This window comes from Vombatus ursinus, unplaced genomic scaffold, assembly GCF_900497805.2.
Source record: "Vombatus ursinus unplaced genomic scaffold, bare-nosed wombat genome assembly UNPS02015175.1, whole genome shotgun sequence".
NCBI classification, from domain to species: Eukaryota; Metazoa; Chordata; class Mammalia; order Diprotodontia; family Vombatidae; genus Vombatus; species Vombatus ursinus.
The window spans coordinates 20,006,534-20,021,848 of NW_020954953.1; the positions used below are offsets into that span (position 1 = coordinate 20,006,534).

A 15,315-nucleotide genomic window follows, 5' to 3' on the forward strand; every position below is an offset into this window, starting at 1 on the left:
TTGAGCAAAGTGAACACAGTATAGGGAAATAAAGCAAAGACAGAAAGGACCTGGGTTCAGGGGTTGGAAATCAAGGGAGACAAAAAGAGCAACAGCCAGGGAGGGTAGTTCAGCATGGAGCAGAAAGAGAATGAGCACATGGAATACAAGAGGTGAAAAAGCAAACTGAGAGGAAGAAAATGAGGTATAAAAAGGGAAAGGAGACAGATGAAAAAGTCAAAGAGACAGGAAGATGAAGGTAGAGCCTGGGAAGGATGACAGTTAAAGGATGAACAGCTGGCACGAGGAAACACTCCAGAAGGGACTGAATAAATAACTGTGCTGATAAACGTGTATGTTTCTTGAATGGACTTGGGATTTCACTGATACAGAGAACTCTCTCTAAGGAAGCACATCAGTACCTGTTCTATATCTTCCATTCTTAGAAAGCTGCCAGGAGCAATGAAGGTTAAATAATGTGCCCAGAGTAATACAGCAGGGCTGAAGAGAGGTAGGATTTGGACCCACGTCCTCCTGACTCCAGGTCCAGCTTTCTATCCATTATACCACACTACCTCTGTGTGTATTTACAATTATTGTTCTGAGAGTCTCGGACTGTAAGTGATCACAGACAGAAATCTTACTGTCTGCTTTAACAACACACACACACACACACACACACGCATTTTAAAGTGAGCAAAGTGCGTGATGCATACCATCTCATTTGATTCTCACAACCCTGTAAGGTAAGTCCCATAGATATAACTGTCCTCATTTGGGGGATGAGAAAAATAAGGTTAGAGAGAGGGCAAGTGACCTGCCCAGGATCACACAGCTAGTAGGGATCAGAGGTAATCAGAATCCAGGTCTCCCTTACTCCCAGTCCAGCGCTGTATATTCTGTCAGGCAGCTTCTCAATGGTTCTGTAACATGAATGAGTCTGAGGTAACCTGTTTTGGTTAATGGATTATTTGATGTATTTCTATTCATTTGGAAAAGGAAGAAGAAAGGAATAAGCAAACAAACTGATGCCTAGAGAACAGCTAACACTATTAGCCGATAGCTCTTACATTATCGTATGATAAATGCATTAAAGAGTTGTAAACAAAGTGTTATTTAAGCTTCAAGGGGGAAAGTTGTTACCAACCAAGGAGGTCAGAGAAGGCTTCATGGAGGAAATGGCATCTGAGTTGGACTTTACAGAATGAAGAGAAATTCAATGACAAAGAGAAGGAGGCCATTCCAGGCAGGAGGACCAGCATAAAGAGTTGGAATTTAAGGTACACTGAGGGCAAAATAATAAGAGATACAACATAAGGCTGACACCAAGTTATCAAAGGTCTAGAATGCCAAGAACGAGAGTCTGAACTTTACTCAGTAGGCAAGTGAGGCACTAAGTATTTTTAAGTCAAGGAGTAAAACGACCACATCTGTGTCTAACAAAGACTATTCCAGCAGTGCTAAAAAGGATGGATTCAAGAGGGAAAACGGTGATTTAGGAATTTCACATAATTACTGAACTCGTGGACTATAGGGAGCCTCAGGAATATCCTAGCCTGACATACTCATTTTGCAGATGAAAAAACTAAGATCTTCAGAGGCTAAGTGACTACCTAGAATCACACAATCTCTAAAAATAAAAAAATCGGTTTCAAAGACTATGGGGGGGGCAGGCCATCAACTTGGAAATGTTTACCCCATCTTAAACTAAATTAAAAGCATCAGTAATAAGGATCATGTAGTCATGGAACAACTTAAGTAATTTTATAACAATATGACTTTTGAGGGGAGATTTTTCTTTTCTTTTCAGCAATGTTTATAGAAAACAGGAATTATGAAAATCATTTTACAATTTCATTTTATTCACATCTATATATAAAATTTGCACAGTCTTTTAGAGAAAACTATTGACAACCTGTTGTGGTTACATCTAGAACTCTTTTACTTTTTTTTATCCTAAATTCCAACTGCAGAAAATTAAAAAGAGTATTTTTCATGAAAGAATAACTATGAAACTCTTTCTACTTACTTAAACAAAAAAAACTTCTTACATCGCCTTAGGTTCATTTATCAAATAAGTAAGTTGTACGTCTTAAAGATCATTAATAATGTGAAATTTTTTCAATGATTTATAAATGCCTTAACTTACTTTTAAAGTATGCTGGTGAGGGGCAGCTAGGTGCACAGTGGATAGAGCACCAGCCCTGAAGTCAGGAGGACCTGAGTTCAAATCCGGCCTCAGACCAAACACTTGACGCTTACTAGCTATGTGACCCTGGGCAAGTCACTTAACCCCAATTGCCTTAAAAAAAAAGTATGCTTGTGAAATCTGAAACCAAGTGGCATACTTCGTAGAATTTTATAACTGAGAGATGTGAAAATTCACCAAGTCCACGGGTTCTTGGATTTCTGGGTAGGAGGGGGTCTGTGAACTTTAAGGAGAAAAAAATTACATCTTTATTTTCACTAACCTTTAACAGAGCATTCCCTTAAGTTATTTAAAAACATTATTCTGAGAAAGGGACCAGAGGCTTTTCCAGATTGCCAAAGGGGTCCATGATAAAAAAAGGTTAAGAACTCCCGATATATAGTACCTTATTTAACAGATAAAGAAACTGAGGCCTAGGGAAGTTAGGCAGCTTGCCCAAGATCACAGGATTACACAGGGTCAGAAATAGGGCTAGAACCTAGGTCATCTAACTCCCCTGTTGTAAGATAAATTAAAATTTTAAAAAGGGTTATTTTATCATGTTACATATTATATTCAATTATTTAAATCACTGTCTTAAATAAGTTTAATGTGCAAAGAGCATTAGTGAGAACTTAGCCAAGTTCTTCAGCATTCAGTGGGTTCTGTGTATGAATGTGTGCTAGAGGGAAAACGGTAAAATTGGCTAAGGTTCTTAAAATCTGCAGCAGATATGGTGACTGTGCATGCTAAGACTTAGGTCAGAAAAATACGGATGCTACTTACACTGTGAACTCCTAAAGCTTTCCAGACTGCAAAACTGATTACACCAACTCCACACCATGCATAAAGTGAGCCCCAACCCAATGCTCGCAAGGCAAGAGAAGAACCACTCTCCGGTAAAGCAGCTGTGGCAGTAATTCCCTGGAAACAAAAACAGAATAGTAAGAACAATGTGAATCGGAAAGAATGATAGAAATAAGAGGAAAATTAATCCAAGAGTAAGAATTTAAGAGTAAGAATCACAGGATCACAGACTTAGAGATATTAGAGACCTTAGAGGCCACTGAACACGCTTTACAGATGAGGAAATTAAGTTTTAGGGAAGTTAAGTGACTTGTCCAAAGTTACAAAGCTAATAAGTATCTGACCAGGATTCAAATTTAGATCCTTCTGATGCCAAGTCTGGTGTTCTATCCACTATACCACCTGGGAAAATGGTTAAGTGAGAGGTTATTCTAAGGACAGCTTTCTACCCACGAAACTAAATAATACAATAATATCTAGCAATTCCATAGCACTTGCAGGTTTGTGAAGTGTTTTGCATATATTATCTCATTTAATCCTCACAACAACTTTGTGAGGTAGGTGCTGTTATTATCCCCACTTTACAGATGAAGAAACTGGAGCTGAGTGATGTTAAGTGAGCTCCCATGGGTCACACAGCTAGTGTCTGTGGTGAGATCAAACTCATGACTTCCTTACTCCAAGTCCAACCTTCTATCTACTAAGCCATCTAGCTGAAAGAGGTGAAGTCAAAGAATTCACCACAAGGTAACTGGGTGGTGGTGTTGTTTTTAACTGGGCCTCTCCATCGAGCACTAACTTTATGTCCAGCAGTGTGCAAAGTACGAGAAATGCAAAGAAAAAGAAAAACAACCCTCCATCTAGTTCATATATTTGCAAAGTCGGTTAATAAAAAAAGAAAAAAATTTTAAAATAACACTCTGAAAATGAAAACCTGAATACCACACTTCAGGAAATCATTGAGAAAAACTGCTCAGAAATAGTGAAAGCAGGAAGAAAAGTACTGATTTAGAGAATCTAGTCCATCTGTTGGTGATCTATAGAACACCAACAGAAAATTTAAATAAAATCCTGTTTAACAGGCTACATTCATTAGGACCAAGGTGGATTTTTACTAAGGATGCAAGGATAGTTCAACATTAGAAAAACAATCAGCACATTTAATTGTATTAGAAACAAAACCATTCCAAACCACAATTATCTCAATAGTTGTAAAAAGCCTTTGACAAAATACCACACTTACTTATGCTAAAAACCTATCAAGAAGGGAACTTTTTTTTTTATTTCACCAAAAGTATCTATCTAAAACCAAAATCAAGCATCACATGCAATGGAAATACACTAGAACCTTTCCCAATAAATACAGGAGTAAAGTAAGAATGCCCACTCTTCTCATGATTATTTGATACAGTCCTGGAAATGACAGCAGTAGCAATAAGACAAGAGAAAGAATTCAAAGGTGTAAAGAAGAAATAAAACTATCTCTATTTGCAGAAGATATGCTGATATGTGCCTGGAAAATTCCAGAGAATCAGCAAAGATAAATGATACAATTAATAGCTTCAGCAAAGCTGCAGGCTATAAAATATAACTAGGCACTAGGTATTACAGTGATTAGCGTACTGAATCTGGAATCCGGAAGACCTGAGTCCAATCCCATCTCAAATATGTGCTAGCTATGTGACACTGGACTTAACCTCTATCTGCCTCAGTTTCCTGGGGATAATAGCACTTACCTCACAGGATTGTTTTAAGGATAAAATGAGACATTTATAAATCATATATGACAATGACTGGCACATGGTAGATGCTTAACATATGTTTGTTTCCTTCCTTCCTTCCAAAATCAACTGCATTTCCATATAATAACAAAATTCAAGAGTCAATAATGGTAAGGGAATTCTATTCCAAATAACTAAGAAATGCATAAAATATTTGGGGATCAATCTACACCTAGGATAAAAATGGGAAATGACTACTACATCTAGGCATAATGGGGAGAAAAATCTTTGTATCAAACTTCTCTGATAAAGGTTTGATATCCAAGGTATAAAAACAATTAACAGATATATTACATATAAATATATGACCAAAAACTGTTCCCCAATAAGCAGTCAAAGGATATGAACAAAAGTTCTCAAAAGAAGAACTGCAAACTATCTATAACCATATGCTCCAAATCAGTAATAATAAAAGAAATGTAAATCAAAATAACCCAGAGGTTCACCCCACTCCCTGTAAATTGGCAAAGATGACAATAGTCAACTTTGGAAGGGTTGTATGAAGACAGGTACATTGGTCCACTGTTGGGGGACCTATAAATTGATACAATTATTTTGGAGAGAAATCTGTAATTACACAAATAAAGAGACTAAAATGTCCATATCCCTTGACCCAGAGATTCCCTTACTAGGCTTATACTCCAAAGGAAACCACAGGTAAGAGGAAAGTCTCCATATCCCCCAAATACTTACAGTATATTTTTTGTAATAACAAAGACCTGGAAACAAAACAGATGATTGAGGAATGGCAAAACAAACTGTGGTATATGAATGTAGTGCTATTAGAAATAATCACTGTGATAAATACTGAGAAGCATGGAAAGAGCTACCTGAAGTAATGCATAGCAAAGTAAGCAGAACCAAGAAAACAATATCTACACAATGACTGCAGACACACACACTCAAAAGTGAATAGTGCAAAATTATAAAGAACAAGCATGCCTTGAAAGAAGACATAGAAGAAGACATTCTCACCCCACTCCTTGACAAAGGTGTGAGGACCACCAAGCGTGGCACTTATTTTCAGACTTTTTTTTGATGTATTGCTCAGTTATGCTTTTAAAAAATATAATAAATTTACATTCTTTTAAAAAGATAATTGTTGGGGCAGCAAGGTGGCGCAGTAGATAGAGCACGGGCCCTAGAGTCAGGAGGACCTGAGTTCAAATCTGGCCTCAGATACATAACACTCACTAGCTGTGTGACTCTGGGCAAGTCACTTAACTTCAACTGCCTCACCAAAAAAAAAAAAAGAAGATAATTGTTACAAGGGATGCTCTCTGGAAGGCAGTGTGAGAGGACTACTGGGAGAAACTACGGTCATGTATAAAAAAGACATAAATATAAACTTTTTTAAAAAAAAGAAAATATTTCTGCCACTTGGAATTATAGTAGAAAAATGGAGTACAGATTTTAACTTGTTTTAGAAGAGTCAAAATCTGCTAAATCTACATTTAAAAATTCTCAGATCTGCAGAGTGGATAGAGCAACAGCCCTGAATTCAGTAGGACCTGAGCTCAAATCCGGCCTCAGACACATAACACTTACTAGCTGTGTGACCCTGGGCAAGTCACTTAACCCCATTGCCTAGCCAAAAAAAAAAAAAAAAAAATCTCAGATCTAAACTTTTTAATAATTTACTTAATACTTAAACTCTTTTTAATTGTTTTTAATAAGAATGACATAGACACCCTCCTCCTTTTCCTGCATAGTGGGTCCTACAGCATGGTTACATAGATACCATACAGATGTGTGTCTTAGTTTCCTCAACTGGCCTCATTTCCCTCCAAAAGTAGAAACCATTAACCAAATTATTAATTGGAGGAAGCGTAAATACCACTGGCACAATTCTGATTTTAGAAAATTAAGTTTAATTATTTCTCTAGGGGTCAGAATTCAGTCTGTACATAAATACATTAAAAACATTAATATTCTGTTTGACTAAATCAAACAATAACAGTTGTATAAAAAAATGAAGAGAGCATCAACAAAAAATTTGACAAGAAAAAAAAAAAGACTGGTAAGGTAGAAGTGGGGGAGGTAACAATGGGTTTTGAATGCCAAACAGAGCATTTTGTATTTGCTCCTGGAGGCAATAGGAAGCTACTCTCAAAATGAAATGTCATTTGAAATGCTAGCAAGAAAAAAGATATATGTATGATGCTTGTGTCCGATTACAATCTTTTTGATCAGAATTATTTGGCAATTCAATTTTCCCTACAACTATTTTCCTTCATTATTATAGAGCTTATTTTAGAATTTAAATGAAATATCAAAAATCCTTAATAAGACAATGAATATTTGCATATAGTTTCATAGAAAGGTTACTTATGAATCCCAAAGCATGTTGTGGATATTGTACTACATTTCCCAAAGCTAAAATAGTTGAGTTACTCTCTTGTAAATAACTCTATATTCATTATATATTTCTGTCTCAATATTAGCATGTATTTCATCTTCTGAATATTTACCCATACTTTTCTGAGGAAGTAGCTGGCAAAAATTAATAATCCTTTATACAAGTACAGAAATTAAAGGACAGGACCATTAAGCAACTTACTCAAAGTTAATTGAAAGTCAATGACAAAGCTAAGAACAAAAGTTCAATAACTCTCATCAATCTCATCTTTAGAGAACATTTAAATTAAGTCAAACTGATATTAATCACTAATTCAAAAGATACATTTTAATCATATTTCACTTACATTTTTGTTGTATGATATAATGTTTGTAACATAATTCTCATCTCCAAGGTAGGTAAAGGTTTCATTTTTATAAAAGTAACACAAAGTAGTGACGTAGTTTGTTGTTTTTTTGTTTGTTTCGTTTTTCCAGATCAACCTTGCGGCCACATCAGAAACTAAATAATTTGGTTCTTTTATCTGCCTAAAAGTGAAGTAGATACTTGAGGAGTTACTGGGAAGTCAGCCACTTCCAATTCAACAGATAAATAATGCCTATTCTGAGAGTTTGGATTTTTTTTCCTCTGGCAGTATGAGGTGAGATGGTAGTACAGTGGAAAGAACACTGGCTCCTAACTCAGAGAATGTGAGTTCAAATACCACCTTTGCCACTGATGACCTGTGACACAAAACAAGTTACTGAACCTATCTTAGACTCAATTTCTTAATACATAAAATGAAGAAGGTGGACCAGCTGGCTTCAGAGATCCCTTCCAACTTTATGTCTGAACAACAATTGTTTTGGAAGATCTGGTTTTTTTATTCAAACCTCAATGTGATGAGTTGCTACTATAAAATTTGTCTTCAACAATGCAAACTAACAGCTTAAGGGACCTTACCCTGGTCACATAGCTAGTTTGTATTAGAAGTAGGCTTTGAATCCAGGTCTTCCTAACTCAGCAGGTGCCAAAACTTCTAAATTATTTCTATAACTAAAGCAAGAAACACGTATTTTCAAATTTCCCTTCAACAAACACGCTATTATGTTTACTATATTTTTAAATTTTTAAACTATTTACAAATATGAAATATATGTGGCCCTTTAAAAAAAATTTACTCTCTCAATCAGGTCAATGAAAGAAACTTAAAATAATATGTTAACAGGCTAACTTTGTCTTTACCTTTTTCTTTTTTATTATTCATAGGTTAGAAAAGAAAGATAAGCCTTCAATCAAGCAACATTTATTAAATTACCTATTTGTACTCTTTCAACCTTCCTAATTTCTCAATTAAAAGTCACTTAGAATGGAAGAAAATACTCTTTCTACATTTGTGAAAGAAACTATTACTGTTAAAAATTGATTATCCCTTCAGTAGTCTCTAACCATATCCTTGCTTAAGTTTAATCTTATCTAAAACCTTACTAAATATGCATTTCTTGAATGATTCACCCTTATTTCAAAAAATGATTTGAATTATTATTCATTAAAAGATACTGCGGGATAACATTTTTGTTGCTCAGTCGTTTTTCAGCTATATCTGACTCCTTGTGGCCCCAATTGGGATTTTCTTGGCAAAGATAAAGGAGTAGCTGCCATATCCTTCTCCTCATTTTAGAGGAGCTCATTTTAGAGATGAGGAACAGAGGCAAACAGGATTAAGTGACTTGCCCAGGGTCACTCAGCTAGTAAGTGTTCGAGGCCAGATTTGAACTCAGGAAAATGAGTCTATCCACTCTATTCACTGCACCAACCTAGCTGCTCTAGATAATCTTACAGCAAATTATTTTTCAGCAGTTAAATCCACTGACTAGTACCAAGTTGAGGATAATGCCCATCTGAGAGATCAGTAAATGGGAATACATGGAGGATATTTCCCCAAGTCAAATTAACTGACTGCAGAATTAGGACTAGAAAACTCAGTCTCTTCAGTTCCAGTCTGGTTCTGTTCCCTTATAGCAAATCACATCAGTGTCTCCCAAAGTCCCCAGGAAAGGTAAAAGCTAAAGGAGTTAAACATCATCCTAAAAAATACAATAACCTCAGTTTATGAATGGACCGTGCTTCAAAAGCTTACTTAGAAGTCAGCTGCTTGGAACTCATGACATTTTCCCACAGAATTACCATAAATGATGATTAAGTTCCTACTCTAACCCACAAAATCTACCATGTACCTGAAAGCCATTAAAAGTAAGGTTAGACCTGGATCCCAGACTCATCTGAACACTGACTCCTTGAGAACAGGCTGGTCTGAGGAATTAGAAGCTTTAAAGTCCAGTAGCATTAATGAGAGGGTTATAAGATTGGAGCTGAGTCTCTAAAGGAAGCTAAAGAAGCCAGGGGGCAGAGGTGAATAAAGAGAGCATTCCAACACAGTGAATGGCTTCCAAAAGAGCATGGAGTCAGGAGATGGGAGTTGTGAGTACAAGGAACATCAATAAAACAGCTGTTGCTTAATTGAAAAGTGCACAGATGGGACTGAAATGTAAGAAGACTTGAAAGACAGAAGGGCCAAGGTTATGAAGAGCTCTAAATGCCAAATAAGGGTTTTATATTTGATCCTGGAGGTAATAAGCACCTCTGGGGCTGGTTGTCGTATTTAAGGTTGGACTTGAAATCCAGAGGACCTGAATCTAAACCACTTACTATCTGTGTGACTCTGGACAAATCACCTAACCTCTCAATCTCAGTCCCCTATTTGTAAAATGGGGATAATAATAACACCTGCCTCACAGGGTTGTTGTATGGATCAAGTAAGATAACACATGCAAAGTGTTAGACCTCATTCACAGTCACTAGAGTGATTTTTCTAAAGCACATGTCTAATCACATCACCCTTCTACTCAACAAATTCCAGTGACTCCCTATTACCTCTAGGATCAACTATAAATTCTGCTATCAGGCTCTTCACAAACTGGTTCCCTGCTCCCCTCCTAGTTTTTTTCCCGTTACTCCCCTCTATACGCTCTCTAGTCTACTTGCTATCCCTCCCCCACGACACCCCATCTCCTGCCTCCATGACTTTGGGCTGTCCCCATGCCTAGGACGCTCTCATTCCTCACCTCAATCTCTAGCTTCCTTCAAAGAAGCTCCAGCACCAACTTCTGCAGGAGCCCTTGCTTGGTTCTCCCCTCCAAGGTTACCTAGAATTTACTTTATGTGTGTTTTGTATACACATCTATAAATATTTCTTGAGGCTGCTATAATTTCCTCTCTGTATTTGGCATGTTGCACATGCTTAGTAAATGCTTACTCTCTTGCTTCTTTAAGAGGCTCATCACCAGAATGCTGGTCACCAAATTATGATTTGAATATAAATTGAAGCATACTATTTGCCATTTTTTCTTCTGTTTTGTTTTGTTTCCTCTTTCTTGTGGTACCTCCTATTGGTTCTAATTCTTCCTTACAACATCACTAATGTGAAAATACATCTAATAGAATGTATGTGTAAAGCCTATATCAGATTGTGTGCTGATTTGGGGAGGGGTGGAGGGAGAGGGAAAAAAATTTTAAACTCAAAAGCTTATGGGGGACAGCTAGATGGCACAGTGGATAGAAGACCAGCCCTGGAGTCAGGAGGACCTGAGTTCAAATCCAGCCTCAGACACATGATACTCACTAGTTGTGTGATCCTGGGCAAGTCACTTAATCCCGATTGCCTCGCCAAAAAAAAAAAAAGCTTATGGAAGTGATTGTTGATAAATCAAAATAAATAAATAAAAAAAAGACTATCTCCTTAAATATGAAGAGGCTTCAACCTATACCACAGGTTTCACCCCTACTAATGAAATCAAAGATCTCAAAATACCAAAAAAGTCAAGATACAAGTATTGTAGTTATGGTTCAAAACCTCCAGGGGACATAGCAGGGCCCAATTTTCAAATGCTTAAGAGTATAATTATCAAGTCTTGCATAGAGTGAACACATGCCTTAGCCCAGTTCTGAACGCCATGATGTCTGCCTCAAAATGAAATGCGGTTTCAAGTACTAAATAAAAAGGTACCTGTGGAAGAAGTTTCAGCAGTTCCTATGAAAAAGATCTCAAAGGTTTACTAGATTGCAAGTTCAATGAGTAAACAATGTGACATGACAGAAAAAGCTGACTAATTATGGGCAAGGAACTTATTTTCTCAGTATGCTGGGCAACTCTTCCCCCCAAATAATCCATCTTTGCTAGAAGACTGGTTTAGTGAGGACAGATAAGAATAGGCTTAACAATGCAGCAAGATCTAAGTTAGCTATCCAAAAGAATTTTTAATGCTTTACAAAACCATAGAATCTCACTCACCATAAAAAGTTTTTAACTTTTAAAACAAGATAGGTAGCACAGAATCCCACAACTGAAAAGGCCCTTAGTCCAGGGGTAAGGAACTTGCAACCTAGAGGTCACATGTGGCCCTCTGGGTCCTCAAATGAGGCCCTCTAATTGAATCCAAACTTCACAGAACAAATCCCCTTAGTAAAAGGATTTGTTCTGTAAAACTTGGACTCAGTCAAAAGGCCACACCCAAGGACCTAAAAGGCCTTGAGGTGGCAGGGTTCTCCACCTCTAATTCAGTCCAATCCATAACTGGAAAAATCCCTCTTCAGCATTTTTGACAAAGTAGTAACCCAAAACCCAAAAAAAGACCTCCCCTTCCCTCTGGTGATCAAGAACCCACAGCTTCTAGAGGCAATTTTTGTCTCGAGCAGTTCTAATTGTTAGAAATTTTTTTGCCTTGCACAGAACTGACTTCCATCTATTGCTCCTGTTTCTGTCCTCTAGGGCCAGATAGAGCAAGTCTTGCCCCTCTTCTATGTTACAACCCTTCAAATACTCAGACAGTTGTCTCTCTGCTGTCTCTTCCCCCTCATCCCAGTCTTCTTCTCCCCAGGTATTATTAATATCACTAGCATCCCCAGTTCCTTCAGCCAATTTTTATGGTCTCTCTAATCCCCTTACCCTTCCGATCACCTTGCATCTTCGCACTGTCTTCCTAAAATGTGGCATCCAGAATTGAAAAACTTCAGATACAGTCTGACCATGGCAGAATGCAGTGATACTATCACTTCCCTCATTCCGGACATAATACCTCTCTTAATGAAGCTTAAGATCATGTTAGCTTTTTTTTGACTGCCTTGTAATACTGTCATTTCATATGAAGCTGATAATCCAGTAAAATCCTCTGATCATTTTTCACATAAAATGCTCTCTCCTGTCACTTCTCACCTAACTTGTATTTGAGAAATAGATACAATTACCTCTACTAAATTTTTTCAAATTAGATTGAGCCCATCATTCTAAATTGTCAAGAGCTCTTTGGACCCTGAATCTCTCACCCAATGTGTTGACTACCCCTTCATGTCATTTGCAAATTTAATGAGCATATCTATGTCTTCATCAAAGACATTAACAAAAATATTAAGTAGCACCCAGCAAAAGACAGAAATTTAGGCCTCTCTAATCAAGACCTTCATCAAAGTTGAAATCAACTTATTAATCTTCAGATCTATTCCTTTAAGCAATTCCGAATCCACCTAACTATAAATATCTAGACAACATCTCTCTACCTTGTATTCAGAACTGAAATCCTCTTTGGAAACAGGATATACATTTACCCCCATTTTTTAAAAGGATGCACTTCTAACTATTTTTACTTAGAAATCAAGCGAGATAATAATTGCAAAGTATGTGGCAAATGTCTGGTACAGAGTAGATGCTTAATACTTGTTCCCTTTAAAACCAGCAATAAAAAAGAATTTTAGACTCTATGCATACATTCAAAGACCTCTTTTTGTTTGGATTTTTTTTTTTTTGGTGAGGCAACTGAGGTTAAGTGACTTGCCCAGGGTCACACAGCTAGTAAGTGTCAAGTGTCTGGTCTGAGACCGGATTTGAACTCAGGTCCTCCTGACTCCAGGGCCAGTGCTCTATCTACTGTGCCACCTAGCTGCCCTAAAGACCTCTTAAATCAATGTGAAATGTCATCAAAATAAAAATCGTACTCCATCCTCATTCCCCGTAGCAAAATTTTACCAAAAATAATAGATGCAAATTAACTTAGCAGATCACAAACCTTATTGAACCACTGAGGGCTTTTCTTTTTAGCCAGTGACAAAGTCGTAACAAAACCAGCCAACATTCCTGCAGCAGCAACTGTACCAAGAAAAATTCCACCTGCCAAAAATTAAATTAAAAAAAATTAATAACCTCAAAAAGAGCATAAGCAAGAAAGTTTCAAAAAAAATTAAGCCATGCTCTACCCTCATTTATTAAAAAAAAAAAACAAACTCAGAAATGTTAATCATCTATCCTGCAAAGGAGAAAATGTAAAGTAATTACAACTGATTAGGATCAGTGACATTTGTGCAAAGCCCCATGTTTTAAAAGAAGTATTTTAAACTAAGCTCATCCTACAAGCAATAAAGCTAAGTTTAATGGAAAAAGCACTAGATGGGGAGTCAGAAGCCCTGGGTTCAGATCTAGGTTCTGCCTCTTAGTAGTGCTTTGAACTTGGGCAAGCTGCTTAATTTTTCTGGGCCCGTGTTGCAGAGAAGGATACATCAATAGCTGCAACACTCACAGTGTTGACGGCACTTGAGACATTGTGATTACACCTAAAGTGCCTTCAGCACCCCAGACCCTCCCGTCAGCCCGGGGTGGTGGCTTTGGGGAGGTTACATGGAGAGCTGCCTGCCCTCTTCCTCTTCCCAAACCAGCCCCCCCCCCAAGCACCAAGAGCTTCGGGGCTGGCTGAAAGGGTCCTTAGATCATCTGGTTCTTCTACAGATGGGGAAACTGAGGCTCAGAGCGGAGAAGTCTCGGACTGCGGGTCCAAAGATTAGGGACAGGGCTGAGCCACGCTGAGGGGAGGGTCTGCGGGGGGAGAGGCGCACAAGGGTCCTCCCCTGTCCACGCCTCCCACAATCACCAACACAACCCGCTCGTCCTCTAGGGAGGGGAGCCTGGAGGACAGGCCACGCCAGGCCAGGCTCAAGGCTCCCGGGGACCCGCAGCTGCCGCGCGCACCTTTCACAAGAAACAGCCGGTTGTCTGGGGCTGCGGGCTGCTCCAAAGACCCGGGAAGGCGCCCGGCCCCGGAGCCCACAGGCTCCATAACTCGATGGCGGCCGAGCCGTCCACCAACTGAGCCCGGGTGGAAACAGTGAAACCAGAGAGAGAGGTGCCGGACCGGTGCGACCGGAATTCAGTCTCGGGCAGGGCTCCGGCTACAAGACAAGGTTCCTCCCTTCCCCTTCCGGAGCCTAAGTTCCGGGTGCTCTGGCCCCGCCCCTAAGACCCCTCCCCCCAATCCATGCCCACACCTGCGCAGACGCGCTATCGCGCCTCTGCTGGGGCACGTGGCCTAGAGACGCCTTTCCTTGAGAGGGTCCTGTGGGTTGGGAGTAAGGAGGGGCAGGCATGTAAATATAAAGTATGTATTGTGTAGTAGGCCCTTAGACCTCGAAGATCTGGTCTTATCTAGCCACTGCATGAATTTAACACTAAAATCCACTGGCTGCCTAGCAAAAAGAGTCCAAGGCGTCTTGAACTCCTAACATGGTGTACCAAATGGTTGGATGGATGGACGGATAAATGAATGAATGATTGGATAGATGAATAAATATGAAGTCTTACAGCCAGGTTAAAAAAAAATCTCACAGGTTCATGATGGGGGGAAACATGGTAGGACAGTAGTTTGTCTGAAAAAGATTTGGGTTTTGTTTTTTTAAATGGCCTGTAAGTCAATAAATCAATTGAATCAACAGTATTGTATGTCAGCCAAAAAGCTAATTCATTCCTGGATTACACTAAGAAAGTGTTCAGGAATAAGGAGGTGATAGTTCTATATTGTGCCACCATGATTCAGCTGCCTTCTCACCCTGGAACATCCTTCCATCATACCAACCTCTTTCTCCCATTGGTGAACTCCTTCTGGCCCAGGCCTGGCCTGCTTCGTTCTATTCCCACCTGTGTTTCTTATTTTCCCAACTTTGCTACCCACACTCATCCTTTTCAGTTCCTTTTTATGGATTGTCTTCCCCCATTCAAATGTAAGCTTCTTGAGGGCATAGCCTGATCTTTTTGCTTGTTTGGCACAGTGCCTGGCACAGAGTAAGCACTAACTCAATGCTTCTTGCCTTCATTGATTGCCTGCTTACCCTGGTCAGATCATATT

At 38.7% G+C, this 15,315-nt stretch overlaps 1 protein-coding gene across 1 annotated transcript in view; it reads right to left on the minus strand.

Annotated features, from left to right (window-relative positions):
• Positions 1-14,364, minus strand: part of LOC114031487 (transmembrane protein 242-like) — a 52,419-nt gene extending 38,055 nt beyond the window's left edge. Inside the window, exons 1-3 of the mRNA XM_027846575.1 lie at positions 14,166-14,364; positions 13,213-13,313; positions 2,954-3,091 (exon numbers count right to left, since the gene is read on the minus strand). Of these exons, the coding sequence (XP_027702376.1) occupies positions 2,954-3,091; positions 13,213-13,313; positions 14,166-14,253 (327 nt within the window). The 5' untranslated portion in view covers positions 14,254-14,364. The remainder of the gene's footprint in view (positions 1-2,953; positions 3,092-13,212; positions 13,314-14,165) is intronic.
• Positions 14,365-15,315: the final 951 nt, after the last annotated feature.